Here is a 22,496-nt window from a genome sequence, read left to right as displayed (position 1 = left end):
ATTTTTTTGTTGATTTAGAAGTTTAGGTAGATTTTAATTTAAGTACTTTTTAAAAACACAACATTTTCCCGCCTTAAAAGAAAAGCAGTAGCGGGTACTTAATTTTCTTTTTATATATAATAAATTTTCTAGCTCATTAATAAAAGCTGTCACATGTACTTATATTTCATGAAGACAAATTTGCATGATCACTTTTATTAGCGAGCGAGGGAATAAATCAATAAGATATAATTGATAGGGCACAAAGCCCTCTGTTAGCTAAGGTGGATTCAAATTTGTCCTCTTAGAGAAATACACCCCCAGGTCTACAAGGTACTCTTGGACGACGCAACCCATGGCGACCGATAAGGATACTTTTGTCAGTTGGGTTGACTACCTCCTTTGACTAAGTACACCAGGGACCACGATGGCTAGGGATGACAGAATCATGAGGTCTTGATCGGATCTATCATCCATTCCCTCACCATCCACTTTCAATACAAGATGGTGAAATTTTCAATTTTAAATATCAAACTCTCAATACCCAAACCCCAATGCTGCTACTATACACTAGATAACACATGTTCTCTATGTATCTGATTGACGACTAGCCTTAATCGAAAGTTATCTCTCATTATCGAGAGGGGTAATTAATTATAGGGACTTGCGCCTATAGGAAACCAGAACTCAGATCATAAAGTCCTCGCAAAATGAGGGCGAAATCTCTGGGTAGTGTCTTATCTACAAACCATGTGCCTTCTGAAAATTTATCCCGGAACTGAATCTGTTAAAACTCCCCTGAAAGCAGGGGAGGTCAAGGCGCAAATTTTCGGATCCCACAAGATTGAAATGAAATGTTGTATTTAAATAAAAATGCTTTTGATGAATTTTGGAATATGCAAAAAGTGAAGTATATTTTTTGGGGCAAAATTTTGTTTTACCTTATGAAAATTTTGGGTTTTATATGAGAAGTAAAAATAACCTGTGTTATATGCGCTATTAATGCATCATGGTGCATAACCCATTGCCCTTATAACATGTGTTATTTAATTTATCTGCTTTAATACATTTATTATATTTCATTTATTATTTTAATTTTAATATTATTTTATTTTTATCAGGGTTTTATCTCTCACTCCTTAACCTTTGCAACCTAGATTTGGTCTCTCATGAACACATAGAAACTATCAAGAGGGAGAGGGCACAAATCTTTTAGGTAACGAGTTGTAACGAGCGGGCACGGAGAGTGATGATGGAAATACAAATAGAAATGATAAATTGCTGCTCAAATACTCTTTTTTGTCTTCAAAAATGTTCGGAAGGGGTTGTGAATGCAAATCTCTCACGTAGTGGACTAAGCTAAACCATGTGGCTCCATGAACTCCTCTTCATCTTCGAAGTTTGAATGTTATCCTCTTCCAAACCTTGAACAATGAAGCTCCTCTTAGTCGATACATGCCACTTGACTTTGAGTTCATTATTACTTTTATTTTTACTCTTTCATCTTTTTGTTCTATTTGACTCAAAATTTTTTTGTTTGTTTTTTATTTTATCTTTATTTATCTACTCTGGTTCAATCTAATATCCATAATTTTTTTATTTTTTGGTTATATTTAAAACAGTGCACATTGTGCCATGCATTACAAGCTATGATTCTACTAGAACATTTTATTTTGGTGTGCTATTCACTATTAATAAGTATGTTCTTTCCTTTGTTCACTTTAAAGTTGAAAATTTACTATTTTGCCAAAACTAAGATTGTGTTCTTGCCGCAATCCAAGTGGCTAAATTGAAACTTGGAGCATTAGGCTAGATTTTAGAGGATTATGAGAAATTACTTTTTTTTGGGTTGTTTTGGGTTATAAAGAAACGCCTAAGAAGTAAAAAACATGGGTTGTGGATTTAGATTCTTAGAGTGTTTTGACACAACTTATGAGGAATGATTCTTCTTATAATTGCGTGAGGCTTGAATCTTTCAATTGATGATTTCATTCCTTTTTTCTTTCTTCTAAATTGTATAGTGATTGGTCCATGTGCGTAATTGAAAATTTGTCGGATTTGATACATGTTGTAGTTTTTATTAATCTTTTTGGGTATTGTAGGGTACTGAACTTTATGTTTTTCTTGTAGTATTAGGAGGCTTTGCCGTCTCGCAGGTTACAACATTATCATCAGTATTTTACTGATGTTATCCCTGTCTGTCTTTCAGATACCCAAAATTTTACTGTATTGATTTACTGCTCTCTACAGTTAAACTAGGCTTTTATAATTGTTAAATGCTAGTGGTTTATGATTCTGGTGCCTGTGGGCAATGTGCTCTTGGCAATCAACCCGTAAAGTTGCCAATTGTATAAGCGTCTGATGAGCTGCTTCTACATTTAGCTAGTAGAAGCAGAGTAATTGCCTTTAAAGGAACATTGACCGTTCCAATGTTTATTATAGTTAAACATGTCTAGGAGGGTAAATAATTCCCCACCGATGTGCAAATTCTTCCCACTACTAAGTTACAACCACTTTTAGTTTACGGCGATCTTTTTATGACTTTCTAGAGCGTTAGGCATCCACCATAAGCTATTAAACTGCACTTTTTCAAACTTTTTCAATTTTATTATATCCTAATCTTAGTCGAAATAGAATCTTACATCATTTGCATACAATATCTTTGTTTACAATCCATCCTTAAGGGTAGACTGATTCAAATGATTGGTTAATTTTTTTTAACTCTGATTAATTTTTGACAGTCATCTAGTCATCTGTCTCTAGTCCGAGCTTTCCAGCTGGCATTTTCTCTTAGGAGCATCTCTCAAAATAATGATTGTAAGTATTTAAGGTTTAACTTAATTATATTGTTCTGCAACTTAATGAAATGTATCATCTATCAATTATTTTTTGTTATCATTACTGCATCATTTTCTATTTTTTTTTTAATCTAATACCCTTTGTGAGAACTTAATATAAAAAGGAATCTGTTAGAACTCCAAAATCATGTTTTCTTCCTTCAGATTATGTTTTAGTGTAGAAAACTAGCGAGACTTCAACAATGAAATTTAGATAAATTTGTTAGATATACTTAATTTAGATCAGTAGTAAGAATTTACATATACCATCTAACAACCTCTTGAAAATATTGGTTATGAAGGCTGCAAGATTATTGCTTTCTCAAATTAGATTCACTTTGGTCTTTAAGGTCCTCAAGTGATAGCTATTTCACTTATCACTGGCAAAATCTAACCTGGAGATGTTGACCTCTGCAACTTGAAAAAAAAAAAAAAATAATAATAATAATACAATAAAAAAGATTTGAATCATTGCATACCTGCACGAATCCTGAAAAAAAATCGTGGCTACAATCGCCCATGCCTTGCTAGCGGCACCGTTTGCAGTCCTCGATTGAGTGCTTTGTCTCGACGCTTCTCCCGCTGTCGTTAAAAGTGACAAGAGAAGAGCCCTTGGGCTCTCGCTTCTTCTCCCACGCAAGTCCTTCCGATCCTCCTTCTTCTTCCACGACCTTTTTTCCGCAAGCTTCTTCGCCTCCTCCCTTCTCCAAACCATGCAGAGCTTCTCGCCCCGACTCCACGAGCAGCCTGAACCCCTACCTCTGTTTCGACTTTTCCACTCCCGTCGAGTCGCCAGAACCTCGAAACTCACCTATTCGAGCTCTCGTCCCATCCATCCGAACCCCTCTACCTGCACCCAACACAGACGAAGCCACCCATCCCTAGGCTGATCTCATCTCACTGTGCCGCCAAACTCCCGTCGGCCCCATCTCCAAAATCCTGATCTCCTCCTCTACCCGACTGCTTCTGTACCGAAGCTTTTCCTCCTCCGATCCATCTCCGACCTTATCAAAACCGTGACCCTTGCCCAAACTTTGGGTTCGTTTGGTCCAGAAAATAGGGAGAAAGAGAGAGAGAGAGCTTCTTCCCCATACCTCCTCTCCAAACTGAACGCCCCCCTCCCGTCGGCCTCAGCTCCTGTGACCAAGACTCATAGCCGACCCCTCTATTTCCTTTGTCGAAATTTACCTCCTGCTCTTGTTCACTGCTATTCAAAGCCTCCTTAATCCTATCCTCTTTGCCAGAAGACCCAGCCCGACCCATTGCATGTGGCCGAATCCAGAGTGTAATCGCTCTATCTTTTTTTTTTGTGTATTCTTGTTATTCTTATTAATGTTAATTATTGCTAGCATTAATATTAATATTAATATTTATAATAATAATATTACTTTATTATCATCATTAATGATATCGTTAATGTTGTATAATAGTAATATTATAATGACATAATAATAATATGATTGTAATATTAATATTAATGTTATTACTATTATTACCTTATTATTATTATTATTATTATTATTATTGTGTTTATTGTAATTATTGTTGTTATTATTAACATCATGGTTTAAAGTTGCGCAATAAAAGGCGCGCCTCAACGCAATATGTCCCCTTTAAGCCTCAAAGCCCATGCAATAAGTTCAGGTTTTGAGGCTTACGCCTCAAGTTTACTTAGGCGCGCCTTAAGGCGCACCTCGCCTCACATTTTTGAGGCGCTGCCTCTAAAAAAAACTAACCTAAGATATTTCTGTTCAGTTCGGACCCCCCAATTGCCGACGTGGATTGCCTAGTGAGATGTCAATGTGGCATCAACATTTAAACCCCGGTAAAGGTAAAATGGCAGAAAAATTTCATAGTTCACGAGGCGTTTCGGTTTTCAACTTCCGGCATACGTTTCAAGCATTCACTCAGTTCTTTCTCAGATGTCGTCACCCCCAAAGAGAAAGGTAATTTGCTGGCATGTTTTATGTTCAAAATATGCGTATTTTATGCTTATGCTATGCATACGTGTTCAAGGTTTTGAAGTTCTTCGTATTTTATGCTTACGCTATGTGTATGCGTTCCTTCTCGAAATTTTTTAAATGTTTGATATTTTGATACCATCGTATTTTCTGTGTATTTAGGGTTTATTTTGAAATTTGAAATCTAAACCCAAACTAAATTTTAAGTTTTTAACAATTAAACCCTAACAAACTTTTAAAATAGAGTAGTTTGTGCCAATTTTGCGCGAAGGATGTGCGTACGCTGTACATAAGCACTAACTACTCTATGCGTATGTTGTGTGTATAATGTGCATACTTGTGCGTATGTTGTACGTACTCTATGCGTATGTTGTGCATACTCTATGCGTATGTTATGCACTACTTATTTTATATATTTTTAATTTTTATTTTTCAAATATGTGTTTGTCCTATTACTTATCGATGCTATGTTTCGACTTTTCGAACAATCTGTGATAATTTGCTCAGCAAATTTCTCCTGAAGTTGTGGACAGATTGAACCGTTTAAAGATCATACAATTTTTGCAATTTCCTTATTTTGTGTAAAATGTCCCACTTATTTATAAGCTGATCTCAAGGTGGAATACTTCAAAGCAATGTTTTATTCTAAAAGGTCAGTCTATTCCTTTCATTGCTGATAAAGTGGCCATTCTTACTGGTTTGCCAAATAAATGAGAAGAAATATCCTGCCTTTCCTTAGCACATACATCAGTTACATCATTTGAAATTAAGGCAGACATGCTGGAGTTGAACAAGCAACCCCCCCCCCTCCGAGACTATGTTAAGAACGTTTATTATGTATTTATGTTCAGATTTATATTTTCAACTTAACAATTTTAAAATACCTTGGCTCTTCCTATGTAGTTGTCCGCATCAAGTTTGGTATCAGAGCCTAGGTTGGTGTGTGTCTTTTCTTAAAATCACAAATGGTTAATCAAAATAATCAAGGGGATTGACAACAGATGATGAAACAATTAGCGGATTTGCAACACCAAATAAACAACATGGCTAATACTCTTGCAAATTTGAATGTCAACAACCCTAACATTCAAACTTCTAAAAGTGAGGTGGAAGTCCCTAGAAATCAAAATAGGCGTCAAAGAAATTTGGATTATGGGATTAAAATCGATGTCCATAACTTTGAAGGTAAACTACAACCCGACCAATTCATTGAATGGGTAGAAAAGATGGATCAGTTTTTTGAATTGAAGGAAATACCTGATAATATGAATGTTAAATTTGTTAGCTTAAAACTCACTAGTCATGCATTAACATGGTGGAAGAACCTTCAAAACAATAGGCTAAGGCGAGGAAAAGAAAAATTCGAAAACTGGGAAAGGATAAAAGAGAAAATAAGAGGGAAATTTCTGTCTTCAGACCACGCACGAACCATATTTCAAGAATTTAACAACCTTCGTCCAGGAAATCAAACGGTTGAAGAATACACCGAAATTTTCTATAAACTCCAATCTCGAAACGATTTACATGAATATGAGGAAAGAACTATCACTAGGTACATCAACGGATTAAAGTTGACAATTCAAGATCAACTAAATTTGCACCATGTAATTAAACTCGATGAGGCTTATCAGATGGCTCTAAAAATTGAAAAGCAACATTAATGGGGTCATAACAAAGTAACTGAAACTTATAAGCAATGGAAAACTAGCAGGATTAAAACTTAATCTTCACAAACTTCTGTAGGAACATCTGGTGTGCGAACTAAAACATTTGAAACTCAAACTTTGGATAAGGGTAAGGGATTAATGGGACCCAAACCTATTAAACAACCAAAACTGATTGGACCATGTTACAAATGTGGGCTATATGGTCATCTTTTAGCTGCCTGTCAAAAAACAACCCTCCAAGAAATACCTACATTGAAAATAATGAAGAAATAGAAGAAGAAGAAAATGAAACTGAACCTGAAAATGGAATCGAGTTGGAAAATGTTGATGTAGAGGGCGATGAAGGTGAACAACTTTTAGTAATCCAACAAGTCTTAACTGCCAAAATGGAAAACAAGGATAAGTGGCTTAGAAGAAACATTTTTCGAACCATATGCACTGTTGAGGGAAAACTTTGCACTTTAATGATCGAAAGTGGGAGTTCATGTAATTTTGTTTCACAACTGATGGTAGATAAGCTCAAATTGAAATCAAAACCACTTGCCAAACCTTATAAAATTTCTTGGTTCAAGGAAGGGGGTGAGGTTCCTATAACAAAGCAATGCACTGTTAATCTAACAATTGGGAGTTCTTACAAGGATCAAGTTATTTGTGATATTGTGCCTCTTGAAGTTTGCCACATCTTATTGGGTCGTCCCTGACAATTCAATCATAAAACAATTCATAACGGGGAAAAGAATACCTACACTTTGATTCAAAATAATAAAGAATTCACTCTTTATCCTCAAAAACACATTTCTGACCCACCTGCCTAAAATAGCAAATCTGCAAAAACAACCACTCCTGAATTGCTTCTTAACACAAATGAATTGAAACAATCTAAGGTAGCATATCTGGTGCTAGGAAAAGACTGAACCAACCTTTCAAATTCCTAAAGAAATACAACCTTTAATCAATGAGTTTTCTGACATAACACTCCCTCTAAGAAAAGCATGCGGGCGGAGGCCGGGGCCGAATTTTCGGAGCCCACAGGAGAGAAGATCACCTGGAAACTTGAGGAAAGCATTTAGATGAAAGATAATAATTATGCATGCAAGTATCACCTGTTGTGTAAGTACAAAGAAATTCAGATCTGAAGAGTAATGGTGGAGAATTTATTCCTTAATTTTACGGTAGTCCACTCCATGGTCTTAAAATTGCTTGCTTTACACCTTGAGGAATACTATTCTCTTCTGTTGTTACAGCAATCCGTTCCATTGTCTCAACATTGTTTGCATTACTCGTGGAATATTTTTCTATGCTGTTGTTTCAAATCTACATTTTGAGGCTGAATGGCACAAACTATTTTTTTGTGCATTACTGAAAGGTACCACCGTGTAGGCATTTCCACACACATTAGGCATCCACTTCTTACTTTTCTCAACATTGATTATTCTTTCTTTGGAAATTATTTCGTTCAACCATTACCCTATAAATCTCAGACAGGTCCATGTTACTTAGGCTGATCAAAACTCTAATGCCCTAGAAATTCTATGCAAGTGAAAATGAGAAAAAAAATGTCAAAATAGTCCCCCGGCTATTAGTTTGTGTTCAATTTAATCCTAAACTTGTCCAATTTAGTCCCTCAATTATTGAAAAGTAGTCCAATTAATCCTACTGAAAATGATAGTGAAAGTTACTACTAAAGTTTATTGTGATGGTATTTTAATAGCACAAGTATATATGAGATTACATTTCTTATGTTGATTTATTTTGTCATTAAGTGAATTATTATAAATACAAACCTAAATTAAAGTAAAACTATTAAATAATGAAGGTGAATGCTTAATAAAATAAATGTTTTTATCAGCATCAGGCTATTAAGCTATTATGACACAAACTATATTGGGTTAGGTGGATTTTGGGTCAAGTTGGGTTTAGGTAAAATATTTTTACCATATAATAAATTAGTTCAAGTTTGGGTTAAGAAGATTCGGGTTGAGTTAACTTTGAATTAGAACTAAACCCAACCTGTTAGCCCGATTTAATAAGCCTAGCCCATTTCCATCAAAACCCTTGCCATAAAAGATCGTGCAATATAAGTGATAATAGTATCAACTTGTAAGGTTTTGCCCAAAATAAACACAGCCTGTGTGGAACTCTTATCAAAGAAAATAGAATATTCATCAGCCAAAAGTAGGTGCATGTGTGTGGAGCTCTTGCACTCTTGTGCAAGGCATTCTTGGGAGCATGCTCTTTTCTTCATCCCACCCAATCCAAAAATTGTTCTTGCATTCCCCATCTCTCGTTGTGCCCATGAGCAAGGGACGCTTGCATAGTTCTTTTTGTCGTTCTCTAAGGGTAAGTTCTGTTGCAGTTGCTTTTGATGTTTGTTGGGGAGCCATCTAGGACTATGTCCCTGCCATTTTTCTTGCTTTTTAACTGCTTCTCTCCCTTCCAAATGACCTTTATATTTCCTAGCATAAAATATATATCAATTACTTCTTATTCTCATTACCACCGAGCAAACCTTGGTGCCTATTTTGCTTCTTTTTTATCCCAAATCTTCCTCATTTTCCCCCCACATTAGTTGCACTTATGGTTTTGGTTGAACCCCCAATTCAGCCACTATCGTGGTTGTCTCCTATTTTAGTAGCCCCTAACTTTGCAGATGCTTCTTCTATTGCTTTCATATTGTCCGATATTGTGTCTTCTATCACGCTTTTTGATCCTTTGCAAATGTTGTTGGAGGCTTGCAAGATTTTAAAAATGCATCAATCTTTATCCAACCACCACACCTTATTTTTCTAACAAGATTCACTCAACCTCAGCATAAGCAAGCATATAGATTTCAAGGCGAACTTATACTCATTTTCACTGAAGATGACCTATGAGCTTGTTTATCTACTCTGTTTTTTATAGTTGGCTAATTCTCCTTTAGCAACTCTAACTTGGAGTTATTTGCAAATTCATATCAAATTTATACTTAGTTGGTAACTTCCGAATTGAACATATTCATCATTGTCATATTATTATAAGACCATATATAAAAGTAGATTACACCAAACTCTTGTCTTTTTACGACAGCCTTATGATTTAGATAGAAGCATTTTAAGTATTAACACTATGGTGGATGGGAGGCAAGGTAGAACAACAACAACAACAACAACATCAAGCCTTTATCCCACTGCGTGGGGTCGGCTACATGAATCCTTTTTCTCCATTGTGTCCTATTAAAAGTCAAATTCTCGTTTAAATCTAATAAAGAAAACATTTTTAATATTTTCTAACCAAGTCTTTTTAGGTATACCTCTACCTTTCTTAAGATAAGTCAAATCTAATACCTCTACTTTTCTAACCGGGTCATCGAAAGGCCGTTATTTTATGTGACCAAACCATCTAAGGCGACTCTCTATAATCTTATCTTCTACTGGAGCTACTCCAACTTTCTCGCGTATATGCTCATTTCATATCCTATCTCTAAAGGTAAAGCCACTCATCCACCTGAGCATCCTCATCTTTGCCACACTTAACTTAGTAGTATGCTTCTCTTTTAATGGCCAACATTCGGCACCATAAAGCATTGTAGGCCTCACCACCATCTTATAGAATTTTCCCTTTAGTTTGAGGGGTACTTTTCTATCACACAACAAGCCCGATGCATTCCTCCACTTCAACCATCCAACTTGAATTTTGCTGATAATATCCCCATCTATTTCACCATCACTCTGAACAATAGATCCAAGGTATCTAAAACGTGTACTCTTATTAATGACTTGATCGCCCAAAGTCACAATCCCCTCACTAGGTCTATTATTACTAAAATTACACTCTATATATTCCGTTTTAGTTCTACTCAAGCAGAAACTTTTAGACTCTAAGGTTGACCTCCATAATTCAAGTAGAAATAAGAAAAAAAATTACCGTCACTTCTCTATATTCACGGGGCCTTTAAATAAGGCATTTCAAATGATTGTTTTTGCGGTTATCATGATCTGAATTATTTTTCATCCTCGGTCATCATGTTATTATTATTTTGTCTAACATTTTTTTTTTCACTAGCAAATCTTTTGTGATTATCCATTGGTGTTTTGGTATCCTTTTCTGATTATAAAATCATGCTTTATTTAAAAAACCTCATTTCATAATAAAAAAACACATTTTTTTTTTCAAAATTTGTCCATTGCTAATGTAGTGATTAAAATAATGTAATTAGATCGAGCTATTTTTTTTATTACCTCTAATTACTACTTTTCTGTTTGTAATCTTTCAACTCTCGTCATCTTTTCGACTTTTCTCCTTGAATTTTCTATGAGCTGTTACTGCAATCACTGCCAGGCACAATGGTATCTGTGAAATTTGGGTTGTGGCGTTTCATAGCGAGATTCTTGTTTCACTTTATATCTGGAGAGACATGATCATGATCCGTGAGGGTTATGACAATCAAAGTGTGGCACCTGGTTAAGCAGCTCAGATTAATGAAATTATTTTTTACTATGTTCTACTTTCATTACAGAATATTACCTTAATGCTATTTCTTCTATTTAGTGTCAAATCAAAGAATTTGTGTAGATCTCTTCGTATCATGCCCATATATGCATGTTTCTATATAGATAATGCTTTCATTATAGTGAGAGTCATCACTGAAGTTGTTGGGTGCATTCTAATAAAAGTTGTAGTTAATAATTGCTTATTCTGACATTATTGTTTACAATAGATCACTTGCAGCCATCTCATAGAAGGTCTCTGTATACATTATCATCATCCATGCTCATCTTGTCAGCAAAATTAGGAGATCTTCCAGATTTAGCTTTTTTCATTGAAGCACATACCGCAGGTGAAATGGTATGCAACTTTTGCCTGGAATCCCTGCTTTATATGATTAAAATACCTGCAATATATGCCACGATACATTAATTGCGAAGACCTTATGCGTCCCTTTCTTACAGCTCTTCTTGTATTTGGTTTTGTCTTTGTTAAACTTGCCCCGTTTATTTAGTGAGACCTGTTGCAGGCTGATCCTTACCTTCATCTTGTCGAAGATGGCAGACTTTTGGCAGTTTGTGTAAGATATCCTTCTAGGAAGGTAATCTATGGGTCCGAAGAAGATAAGTTTGCTGCGTTGAAGTTCATAGAGTCCATTAAGAGTAATGATGATCAATTAAGAGAAACTGTCTTATCTCATTTATTGAAGAAGTATAAAAGATTACCTGAGGTAAGAATGCACTGTGGCTATTTTATATGATTTCGATCTATTAAGTTTTCCTGGTTATATTGGATTTCATATTAAAGGAGATAATTGAAGTCGTTCTTTTTTGGTGGCAGCAAGAGTTAATGAGCATTACGGAACAACTCCAACAAGAATTTTCATCTGATGTCTTTCCTCTTGGAACTCCAGCGTTCATGGATACACCCATTGTTTTGTCTCCATCTGATCAAAAGGAAAATGAAACTTTTGATGAGGTCCTTTTCTAACGCAAACACAAAACTTTTGATCATATCATTCCATTATGATTATATTTGAAGGATATTTCATAAATTCATTTGTAGGTTTTGGTTCCTGCTCTCCAAGAAGATGAACCATTTTTTGAGGCATACAAAGGTCACTTAGACCATAATACTGTAGAATCTAAAAATTCAGTGGATGTTCTTAATGTCAACCAACTTATCGAATCAGTAAGTCGAATGTGTAAGAATTCATACTTGCGTGACCTTATTATTCTTTATGACCAGTAGCCTTCCTCTTCTTTTTGCAACTCACTGATGGAATCATGGAACTGTGGGAAGCTAAGCTTCTTGCTGTACTTTTGAATAGCTAATCGAGGCATTATCATTGGACGCGCTAGATTAACTAGAAATGCATTTGATATTGCTGATGTCAATTTTAAGTTTTGCTATGAGAAAATCTCTTATGCTGAAAATGGCATACTAGTGTTGGAGAGATCAACTGTGCAAAACCTACCCATCCTTTTTCTAGAAATCTTCTGCACCCTGTTATGTTAAACTGGGGCCTATTTCATTGTTGGGACTGTTTCTATGGCATCTTTATGTGTTATATCAATTTTTGGTCTTGGACCTATCTTCCATGACCCATGGTTGGCACTGTCTTCAAATTCTAATCCATATTAGTCTTTATGAATCCTGATTTTTCATTTATTTTTGTTGAGTGTTGCATTAAATTATTAAACCTTTTAAGTGCAGATTCTTTTTTATCAACCTATATCCATATTTGCCTTTGGTCCATCTATCTTCCTTCGTAATTGTTAAAACTAGAGAATTTGAGAGGGAAAAGCTTGTTCTTATTCATCACAATCTTCCCTATTTATAGATCTATACAAGAGTCCAAATGCGGAAATAATAAATTGCAGAATTAATACACAAATAAGAGAATAAAATCTTTCCTAAATTCGTTCCCTCATTATGGCGTGATCCATGAGAGTATCCCACGGATTGATCTTTGTGTCCGTCGGATTCTTTGTACTAGGAACGGCTGGATTTCAACACTCCCCCTCAAGCTGGGAAATATGGATCCGTCATTCCCAGCTTGTCAATCATACGGAGGAAGACAGCACTGTCCAATCCTTTAGTAAGAAAATCTGCAAGTTGATCCTTTGATGATACATGGTCAACACTTACTAGACCACTGTCTAGTTTTTCTTTAATAAAATGTCGGTCCACTTCTATGTGCTTCTCTTAAAGAGAATTCCTTTTCCTGGTCTCCCTTTAAGGTAGTGCAATATCCTGTCTACTGCTTGCATGTGAATCTGCTTTGGATTCTGCATAAACTGACTGACCATGCTTACAGCAAATGCTATGTCTGGTCTAGTGTGGGAGAGGTAGATCAATTTCCCTACAAGTCTCTGGTAGGCTCCTTTATCTACATCTGGATCTTCTTTAGCTTCTCCCAGTTTAAGATTAGGTTCTACTGGTGTTGGTGCTGGTTTACAGGCAAGTTTACCTGTTTCTTTTAGAAGATCTTTGATGTATTTCTGTTGTGAAATGAAGATTCCTTTGCTGGAGTGAGCTACTTCAATTCCGAGAAAATATTTTAGTCTACCAAGTTCTTTGATGTCAAATTCCTTAGCCAGATTTTTCCTTAAACTGGCTTTCTCCTCTTCATTACTTCCAGTCAAAATAATATCATCAACATACACTAATAATATTGTGACTCCCCCTGAGTCTGAGTGTTTGAAGAATAGTGTATGATCTCCTTGACTCTGTTGATATCCATTCAAGAGCATGAATTTGGAGAATTTTCCGAACCATGCCCTTGGTGATTGTTTGAGCCCATATAGAGCCTTTTTCAGTTTGCACACCTTGTTACCTTCAGATTTCCCTTTAAAGCCTGGTGGTATTTCCATAAATATCTCTTCTTCTAAGTCTCCATGTAGGAATGCATTTTTCACATCCAGTTGTTCCAGGTGCCAATTGTACTTGGCTGCTAGTGAGAGTAGTATTCGGACAGTATTCATCTTGGCCACAGGTGCAAACGTTTCTTGGTAGTCAATGCCATACGTTTGAGTAAACCCTTTTGCCACTAGTCTTGCCTTATATCTCTCCAGTGTGCCATCAGCTTTGTATTTTACTGAGAACACCCATTTGCAGCCAACCGATTTTTTCCCTATCGGTAGATTGACGATCTCCCATGTTTCGTTCTTCTCCAGAGCCTGCATTTCATCTTTCATGGCATTTCTCCAATTTTTATCAGATAAGGCCTCAAAAACATCTTTAGGAATACGGATATCTTCTAATGAAACAAGAAAATTTTGGTGTGACGATGAAAAATTGTTGAAAGATATAGAGTTGTTTATAGGGTATAAGGGAGGTGGTGAGCTTACCTTATTTCCAGGAGATGGTTCAGATTCTTGGATCTGCTTTGGAGTACAGCTTGAGCTTGTACGTCTGGAGTAAACCTTTCCAAATCTAATAACGTTGTCATTTGTTTCCCTTTCATGGGTTTCAGGTGGATTATTTTGAGGTGGTGGAGGAATGTCAAGAGGTGCTAGTTCAATTTCCTCATCTTCCTCAAGTTCAGTCTCCCCCTGAAGATGAGTTTTTGAGAAGTAGGAATTTTTCTCATCAAAGGTAACATCAATAGAAACAAAGGTTTTTCTTGTGGGAGGATGATAACACTTATAACCTTTTTGGGTTGCTGAATAACCAACAAAGATGCATTTGAGTGCTCTTGGATCTAATTTTCCTCGCTCATGGCTGTGGATATGAACATAGGCAGTGCATCCAAAGACTTTGGGTGCAATATTATGATGGGTTCGAAACTCTGGGTAAAAAGAGGACAAGGTCTCCATTGGAGATTTGAGGCCTAAAGCAGTTGAAGGTAATCGGTTTATGAGATAGGTTGCAGTTAAAAGAGCTTCCCCCCAATAGGATTTGGGTGTATTGTAGTGAAATAGGAAGGCTCGAGTGGTGGCTAGAAGGTGACCATTTTTCCTCTCTGCAACCCCATTTTGTTGTGGGGTGTGAACACATGAGGACTCATGGATGATCCCTTCATTCTGGAAGTATGAGAAAAGGGTTTGGTTGAAATAATCTTTGGCATTATCAGAGCGGAATCTCCGTATTTTTACCCCAAATTGATTTTGGATCATGGAATGAAAGACGGGAAGAATGGTGCTAACATCAGATTTATTTTTAAGGAGATAGATCCAAGAGACTCTAGTGCAATCATCAATAAAAGACACAAACCAGCGTGCCCCGGAGATATTGGGGATTTTTGAGGGTCCCCATATATCACTATGAATAAGGTAGAAAGGAGTGTTACATCTCTCACTTTTGTTTGGGAATGAGGTTCTTTTATGTTTAGCTAACTCACAAGTTTCACAATGAAAATTTTTAGTTTCTATTTTCTGAAACAGTTGTGGATACATATGTCTTAGGATATCAAAAGACGGATGTCCTAGTCTATAATGATGAAGCCAAATAGTGGAATTCCTATCTACTAGGGATAACATGGAGTAATTATTACTAAATTGGTTTGGTTCTTCCAGGTAGTACAATCCAGCTTTCTCCTTAGCAAGTCCAATCTTCTTCCCCGATCTCTGGTCCTGAAATAAGCAATAAGTAGGGTTAAATAAGGCTTGACAATTATGATCATTGGTAAGTTTTTGTATTGATATTAGATTTGTGGATAATTGTGGTACGTGGAGGACGTTTTTCAGGGTGAGTAAGGGAGATAATATGATGTCTCCTTGACCAGCTACCGTGGTAAGAGAACCATCAGCAGTGATGATTTTCTTATTGTTTGGGCAAGGAGTGTAGTTTATGAGGTGGGTAGATGAGTGGGTCATGTGATCTGTGGCTCCTGAATCAATTATCCATAATTCCTTTAGATGATTTCTAGAAGCACTTAAACTGAAAGAAATTGGAGTCTTACCTGAGAGTGCAAGTGAAGAAGAAGCATTTGGTTTTTCAAGAGATACCAGGAGTTGTTTTAATTTGTCAATATCTTCTTTGTTGAATTCTCCAAGACTGGACCGTGCTTCTGGCTTACTTGTAGTGTTGTTAGCATGTGATGTGTTCCTTGTTTCAAGCTTTTGATTCCACTCCTTGCTGGGGGGTTTACCATGTATTTTCCAGCACGTTTCCTTTGTGTGTCTTGACTTTTTGCAATAGCTGCACCAAAGTGAGTCCTTGTCTTTGAACTTTGAAGTATCTTTTCCCTTCTCCTTCCATGATGATTCTTTGTTCATCACCATTGCTGAGCTTTCAACTGTCTTTGGTTCTAACATTACTCCTCGTCGACTTTCTTCTGCGCGAATGAGAGAAATGGTTTCGTTGAGTGATGGCGTCTCTTCCTTGCCGAGGATCTGAACTCTAACTTGATCAAATTCTGCATTGAGTCCTGCAAGAAAATCATAAACTCTATCTTTTTCAATGAAGTTCTTTAGGATCGCAGCATCCTCCGGACATCTGGTTTCAATGCACCTATAGTGATCAAGTTCTTGCCACAGATTTTGTAGAATGGTGGCATATTCCGTCACAGTTTTACTCCCCTGCTTCGTGCTTCCAACTTTGACTTTAACTTCAAAGATTTGGGCCGCGTCACGAGCTTTGGAGTAAGTTTGTCTGGCCGCATCCCATATGTCCTTTGCCGTTGAAAGGAACATAAATGTGTCACTAATTTCTGGAGTCATGGAATTCCACATCCATGACATAATCATGGAGTCTGCTTCATCCCATGCCCCAAATTTGGGATCTCCTTCTTTCGGTCCTCCTCCAAGGAGATGATGTATTTTACCTTTCCCTTTCAAGTAGGTCTTCACAAATTGAGACCACTTCAGGTAGTTCTTCCCATTTAGACGATAGGAAGGTTGCATGCTTTGAAGGTCACCTCGTCCTTGGTGCACCAGCGATTCCTCAGTTTGATCAACACTTTGAGAGGAGTTAATTTCTGACATTGGAAAGCAATTAAGGCTTCCTAGAAATTTTCTTTGTTCGACAATAAAGGTCGAAAAGTTGTTTTTTTAATTTTTTTTTTTTCGTAAATAAGCTGAACCGGCCGAATCTTAAGAAGACTCGGATTGAACTAGGGCACGGCCGAACCGACCGAATCTTAAGAAGACTCGGATTGGACTAGGGCACGGCCGAGCCTCTATATGTTCACCCCCAAGTCGCACGGTAACTCCCTCCCGCGAGTCGCAGACGTGGATCGAGCTTCCGTGATCGGAAGAGGTGGCGGGTCGAGCGGCTGCCTTTGCTTCTTCGTCAGCCTGCGAGATCACGCGGCTGTGCGATCGGAAGAGAGGGGCGGGTCGAGCGCTGCCTTCGCTTCTTCCACGATCTTCCGTCCCTTTCGGATCGGAATCTTGTCGTCCGCTCCTTTGTCCTTCCGCAAAGGATCTGCCGCAAGATTTCTTCCTCGGTCGTTTCTCCTGGGCGGCTTTTCTCTGATACTTGATCGGAAATCGGTCGGCGTCGTTGCTTAGTAGAAAGTGTAGAGATTGCGCGCGTGGCTCCTTCGTGATTGTTCGACTATCTGTCGATCCGATCGAAAGTTCGATCGAGTCACCCGTACCGTCGGCGTATACGGTTGGCTGCGATCGAGTCTCGGATGCCCCAAGCTTCTTTTCTCTTCCTCCTCTGACGATCTAGGATCGTTCTTTGACGGCAATTAAGGCCGTTGGCTCTGATACCATGTTAAAACTAGAGAATTTGAGAGGGAAAAGCTTGTTCTTATTCATCACAATCTTCCCTATTTATAGATCTATACAAGAGTCCAAATGCGGAAATAATAAATTGCAGAATTAATACACAAATAAGAGAATAAAATCTTTCCTAAATTCGTTCCCTCATTATGGCGTGATCCATGAGAGTATCCCACGGATTGATCTTTGTGTTCGTCGGATTCTTTGTACTAGGAACGGCTGGATTTCAACAGTAATCCTTGAATACTAATGTTATAAACTCATTTAATGGGTGTATTTTATATTTTTTTATTATGCAGCCTAAACTACATAAATCTACTTTTTACTATCTTATCTTAAATATATCTCACTTCGATCATCTGCTAATTCAATCTCTTGTTAATTTATATTCTCTAATTTTATCACACATCCATCTCAATTATCATATTAGCACCGTGCTCAACTTGGTTATCAACAGCCTTTGTACTACTCAAAACTCTAAATTATAAAACTTAGTCAACCTAATTACAGTTTATCTTATTTACATTAAAATCTCTACGATTCTCATATTGCTTAATACTCTTGAGAAACTTCTTCATTTAACCATTAGCCTTAATTTTAAAATTTATATCCTTATATAAATCCTCATTATTCTGAAAAATAAACTCAATATACTTAACTTTGTCACATAATATTTACATTATATTTTAATGACAGTAGATGGCAATTGTTAATGTTAAATAGATTTATATATTCTATACTCAATATTTAATTTGCTAATCATAATTCATTTCCCTCTTTCACATTACTCTAATTCTTTGTTTGTTTTTGTAGATGTCTCACTTATCATTACTGTATTATTTGTGAAAAAAATATATATCAACGCCTTACTTCAAATATCTTTTCTAACCATTTTCATAAACTATATAAAAAATGGCAATAGAAAAAAAGTGAACACAAACCCTTGAATTCCACCGCAGACCAACTATCCCTAGCTCCTCCCAGCTTGTACTCACCATGGATCAATAGCCTCCATCAATACCTAACACCTCACCAAATAGTTGGATCTCCCTCTTCTCACTAGCTATGCATTGCACATGGATGGATCGTCATTTCTTTGTGTTAAATCAATATTCCTATTTTAATTATTTCTATCCTTGATTTTCAGGTCCTTATTTTTATATTTCACATAAAAATGCAACTATGATTGTATAAATTCAACAGACATGTTGGATAATACACTCAACATAGCTTTAGTCTTCTTTTTTTTTTTTTTCCGTAGGAAGACATGGCTTTCTTATTTTTCTGTAGCTTTGGAGTGGTCTCCAGTGAACATGGGTTGGGAGTGGTCATCGGTATTGGCGTTTTAGATGTTATAGCATGTTTGTGGGATGGAGGAGGCTGTTGATGAGGCTTTGCCTGTATTTGTGTTGGGATTTGGCATTAGGAGTAGAGTTGAGCCACGGCGATCGACAATAATTGAGAGGAAGATAATTACCGCCTACATTAATTGGTGAAAAGAGGAGATGGATTGTCATGGAAGTCAAGTGAGGGAGCATGTCGGCGATGATTGAAGATGGCATCATTGCGGAGAGCATGAGCGAGGTCACACCGAGTGGGTGAGGAAAGTGTTTGAGAGATAGAGTGACAAGTAGATAGTGTTCGTGCGTATGGTTGAGTGAAAAAGAGGGGAAGATGTAAGCTTTAGCGGGCAATTTGTATGAGAGTCCTGGGGAGATCGAACATGCTGAGGCTTGTGAGTATAGAATGTGAGAGGATTTGGCGGTCTAGTGATTGGTATAGTGGGTTGATACCGTAAGCGAATTAATTAACAGTTCCACGTGGCACAAGGACACAGTATACGATGAAGTGGACTAGGAAGGGACATGACAATTAGGCAGTGATTTGCAGTATTTTGGGATTAGGGGATGTGGTGTGGGCTCCGAAAATTCGCGCCTCGGCCTCTCCACGGACCCCTCTCTTTCTCCCAGTCTCTTTTTGGGTCGTTGAGGAGAGTTTTAACGCTTAAGCTATGAAGCAAATTTTCAGAAGGCATATTGGGTAGATAAGTCACTACCCTGAGATTTCTCCCCCTTTTTTGCGAGGAATTTGTTGACCTGTTGTATCGAGAAAACAAAAAAAAAGAAAAGAAATTTCAAATTCTCACCTGCTCTGGCATCCCACGTCGCTCCCCTCGTCGAGCCGTTCGTCGCAAGTCGAAACCACGACCAACTTTATTTCTACCCACGGCACGACTCGATCTCGTCGTTAAAATGAGCATGAGGGCTCTCATTCGCGTTTACTGGGCTCATTCCCGATTCTCCCTCTCTCGCTCTCTTCCGTCGCTGCTCGACTTTGCTCGTTCGACAACGTCCCTCCCCGTCGGTCCGGAAGTTACGACAGTTCGATCGGAAGCAACGTAGGGAGCTCGCCGGCTGCGGAGGAACTTGTGTCATCTCTCCGGTTCCTTCGTTGCAGTTCGACCGCTCCTCCGACGCCATCCCCTTCCCTGTCAAATCGGAAGCAACAGCCGGAGCTCATCGGCTTTGAAGAAACTCTCTCCCTTCCGCCGCTTCTCCGATCCCTCCGTGGTTGTTCGACATGGCTCCGGCAACAACTTTCCCCTCCTATAGAACCGGAAGTTACAACATTTTGATCGGGAGTGAGAACGGGAGCTGCTCGGCTGTGAAGGTAACTTTCTCCCTTCACGTGAGCTTCCCGGCCAAATCCCTTGAGTCCGCCGAGCCAAGGGATTCTTTTTTTTTATTATTATTATTATAAGTAATTTAATTATAATTATTATTTTTAATTAATCAAAGTTTATTAATTAATTATCATTAGTTAATATTAATTAATTATATTTTATTAAAATTAAATAATGTTAATTAAGTTATAATTAATTATAAATTATTATATTAATTAATTTTAATAAATTTAATTAATTATAATTAATTAAATATGATTATTTAATTAATCTTAATTATAATTAATAAAAGAACATGTGCCTTGCCCTCCTTGCCTCGGTCCTCGAGCATCCACTGTCAGTTCATCAGCCGCCAAAGGTATAATTTTCTAGAACTTTTCTCTCTCCCCTACCTCGGCATGCGTGTCAAGCTGGTAGATCGCCTATACATGCTTTTCTCTAGCGTGGTGGGAATGGAATCCGGTGCGACACTTACGACGAGGTAGGCGAGCGACCCTCGGCTCCTCTCTTGCCTCGATGTTCGTGTCGAACCGGTAGACCGCCTATACACGCTTTTCTCTAGCGTGGTAGGAAGGGAACCCGGTGCGACACCTACGACGAGGTAAGTGAGCGACCCCTCGGTTCCAAATCTTGTTCTCGGCGTTCATGGCGCACCGGAAAATCGCCTATACACGCTTTTCTCTAGCGTGGTGGGATGGAAACCCGGTACACCTACGACGAGACCGAGATATTCATAAGTACCCGCTCGCGGGGAAACAACTGCTTTTCTTGCAACAGATACCGAAGACCCATACACACCTTTCTCTGGCGTGGTGGGGACGAAGACTTTACACGGCCGTGGTGTCCTCGAAAGAGGGCATCTACCGTACACGCTTTTCTCTAGCATGGCGGGAGGCCCAGTTTTCCATAGTTTTCCCCTAAACAGGGGAGATGCCGGGAGGTTGTCGAAATTTCGGGTGAAATATTACTACACTTGGACCTGTCTAAACTCAAAAGAACAAGTATTGGGACTCAAATGAACAACAGTGGACTCAGATTTATGGACTCTTGAACTTGATTGAACACGAGCAGTGGACCAGAACCTGAACTCAAATAATTAATAAAGATCAAATTCAAATGAAATCAAATCAAATCAGAACCAAATTCAAATCAATTCAAGTATGAAATTGAACTTTACCCGGATTCAAAGCTCGAACAAATACAAAGGACTACGGCACGAATACAACATCAACACTAAATCAAGCCTAATCGATTGATGTTAAACCGAGCAAAAGACTTGAACTTGTACTCTGTACTCGGACATTAATGGCTTGAGCAATTCGAACTCAAGCGAGTACTTGAGTTGGATTACAAGAGGCATAGAAATAACCTTGCACACTGAGCTCATGAAGCTGATTCGAACTGGACTTGGAAGGGTTCATACTTGAGTCAGATCCGACGCCAATCAAACTACAACACCTACGGATGTATTCAGTGTATAACACACGACAAATGTAAATGCCCGCAATCTACAGTAGAAGGCTCCTACGCATTCAACCTACGACCTACAAACAAGTGCAAATACACAAAAACCCACCTGAGATTAGTGAAAGGTGGATATGATGCCGGCAACAATGACCCTTCTTCGAGCGTCTTCAGGAGATCGTAGCGGATGCAACGGGTCATTGCAAATGAATATAATCTACTTGTGGATAACAACAATGTATTGTACAACGAACCACTGTGGGCACAAGTATTGATTTCACCTACGACATTGGTGGTCAAGATCTTCAAGTATTTCGGGTACGAAGACAGTCTGATGTACAAAAAAGTACACTCCCTGGCAGAATCGGAAAGGAAGTTTGAACAAATTAGAACCAAACTTTCTTGTGTTCCAAAGTCTCTTCTTAGTTCTATACTTAAGAAGAAAACAGTTTTGGTGTCCACAAATACCGGAAATAACAAGTCTACTACGCCGAAGATCCTAAAAGGAGTTCTCCCCAAATCTGCAGTCATTGACTTCAAAAGTTCAGAGAAACGTTCCCCGGTGATTGAGAAAGGGGAGTCAATGTCAAGATGAGGAAATGCCTCATGACATCCAAATAACAATGCCACCGAATCTGCAACAGTCATGCAAGCAGACAGAAGACGTCTACAATCTACAGCATATTGCCACCGAATCTGCAACACTTATGCAAGCAGACAGAAGGCGTCTACAATCTACAGCATATAGCCACCGGATCCGCAAC

At 37.9% G+C, this 22,496-nt stretch overlaps 1 protein-coding gene across 1 annotated transcript; it reads left to right on the top strand.

Moving 5' to 3' along the window:
* The first annotated feature begins 2,255 nt into the window (after positions 1-2,255).
* Positions 2,256-12,174, top strand: LOC110102358. Its single transcript, XM_020830681.1, has 6 exons — positions 2,256-2,327; positions 2,721-2,796; positions 11,141-11,268; positions 11,438-11,638; positions 11,749-11,886; positions 11,974-12,174. Exons 1-6 carry the CDS (start codon positions 2,256-2,258, stop codon positions 12,157-12,159), a joined length of 801 nt encoding a protein of 266 aa, XP_020686340.1. The 3' UTR covers positions 12,160-12,174.
* The last annotated feature ends 10,322 nt before the right edge of the window (positions 12,175-22,496 follow it).

This window comes from Dendrobium catenatum, unplaced genomic scaffold (assembly GCF_001605985.2).
Source record: "Dendrobium catenatum unplaced genomic scaffold, ASM160598v2 original_scaffold_50655, whole genome shotgun sequence".
NCBI classification, from domain to species: domain Eukaryota; kingdom Viridiplantae; phylum Streptophyta; class Magnoliopsida; order Asparagales; family Orchidaceae; genus Dendrobium; species Dendrobium catenatum.
This window is presented reverse-complemented; position numbering and strand designations above follow the sequence as displayed.

Coding starts and splice junctions, on each gene's coding strand:
- LOC110102358 (XM_020830681.1), top strand. CDS start 2,256: ATGCTAGTGGTTTATGATTCTGGTGCCTGTGGGCAATGTGCTCTTGGC. Junction 2,328..2,720: donor AACCCGTAAAGTTGCCAATT/GTATAAGCGTCT, acceptor AATTTTTGACAG/TCATCTAGTCATCTGTCTCT. Junction 2,797..11,140: donor CATCTCTCAAAATAATGATT/GTAAGTATTTAA, acceptor TGTTTACAATAG/ATCACTTGCAGCCATCTCAT.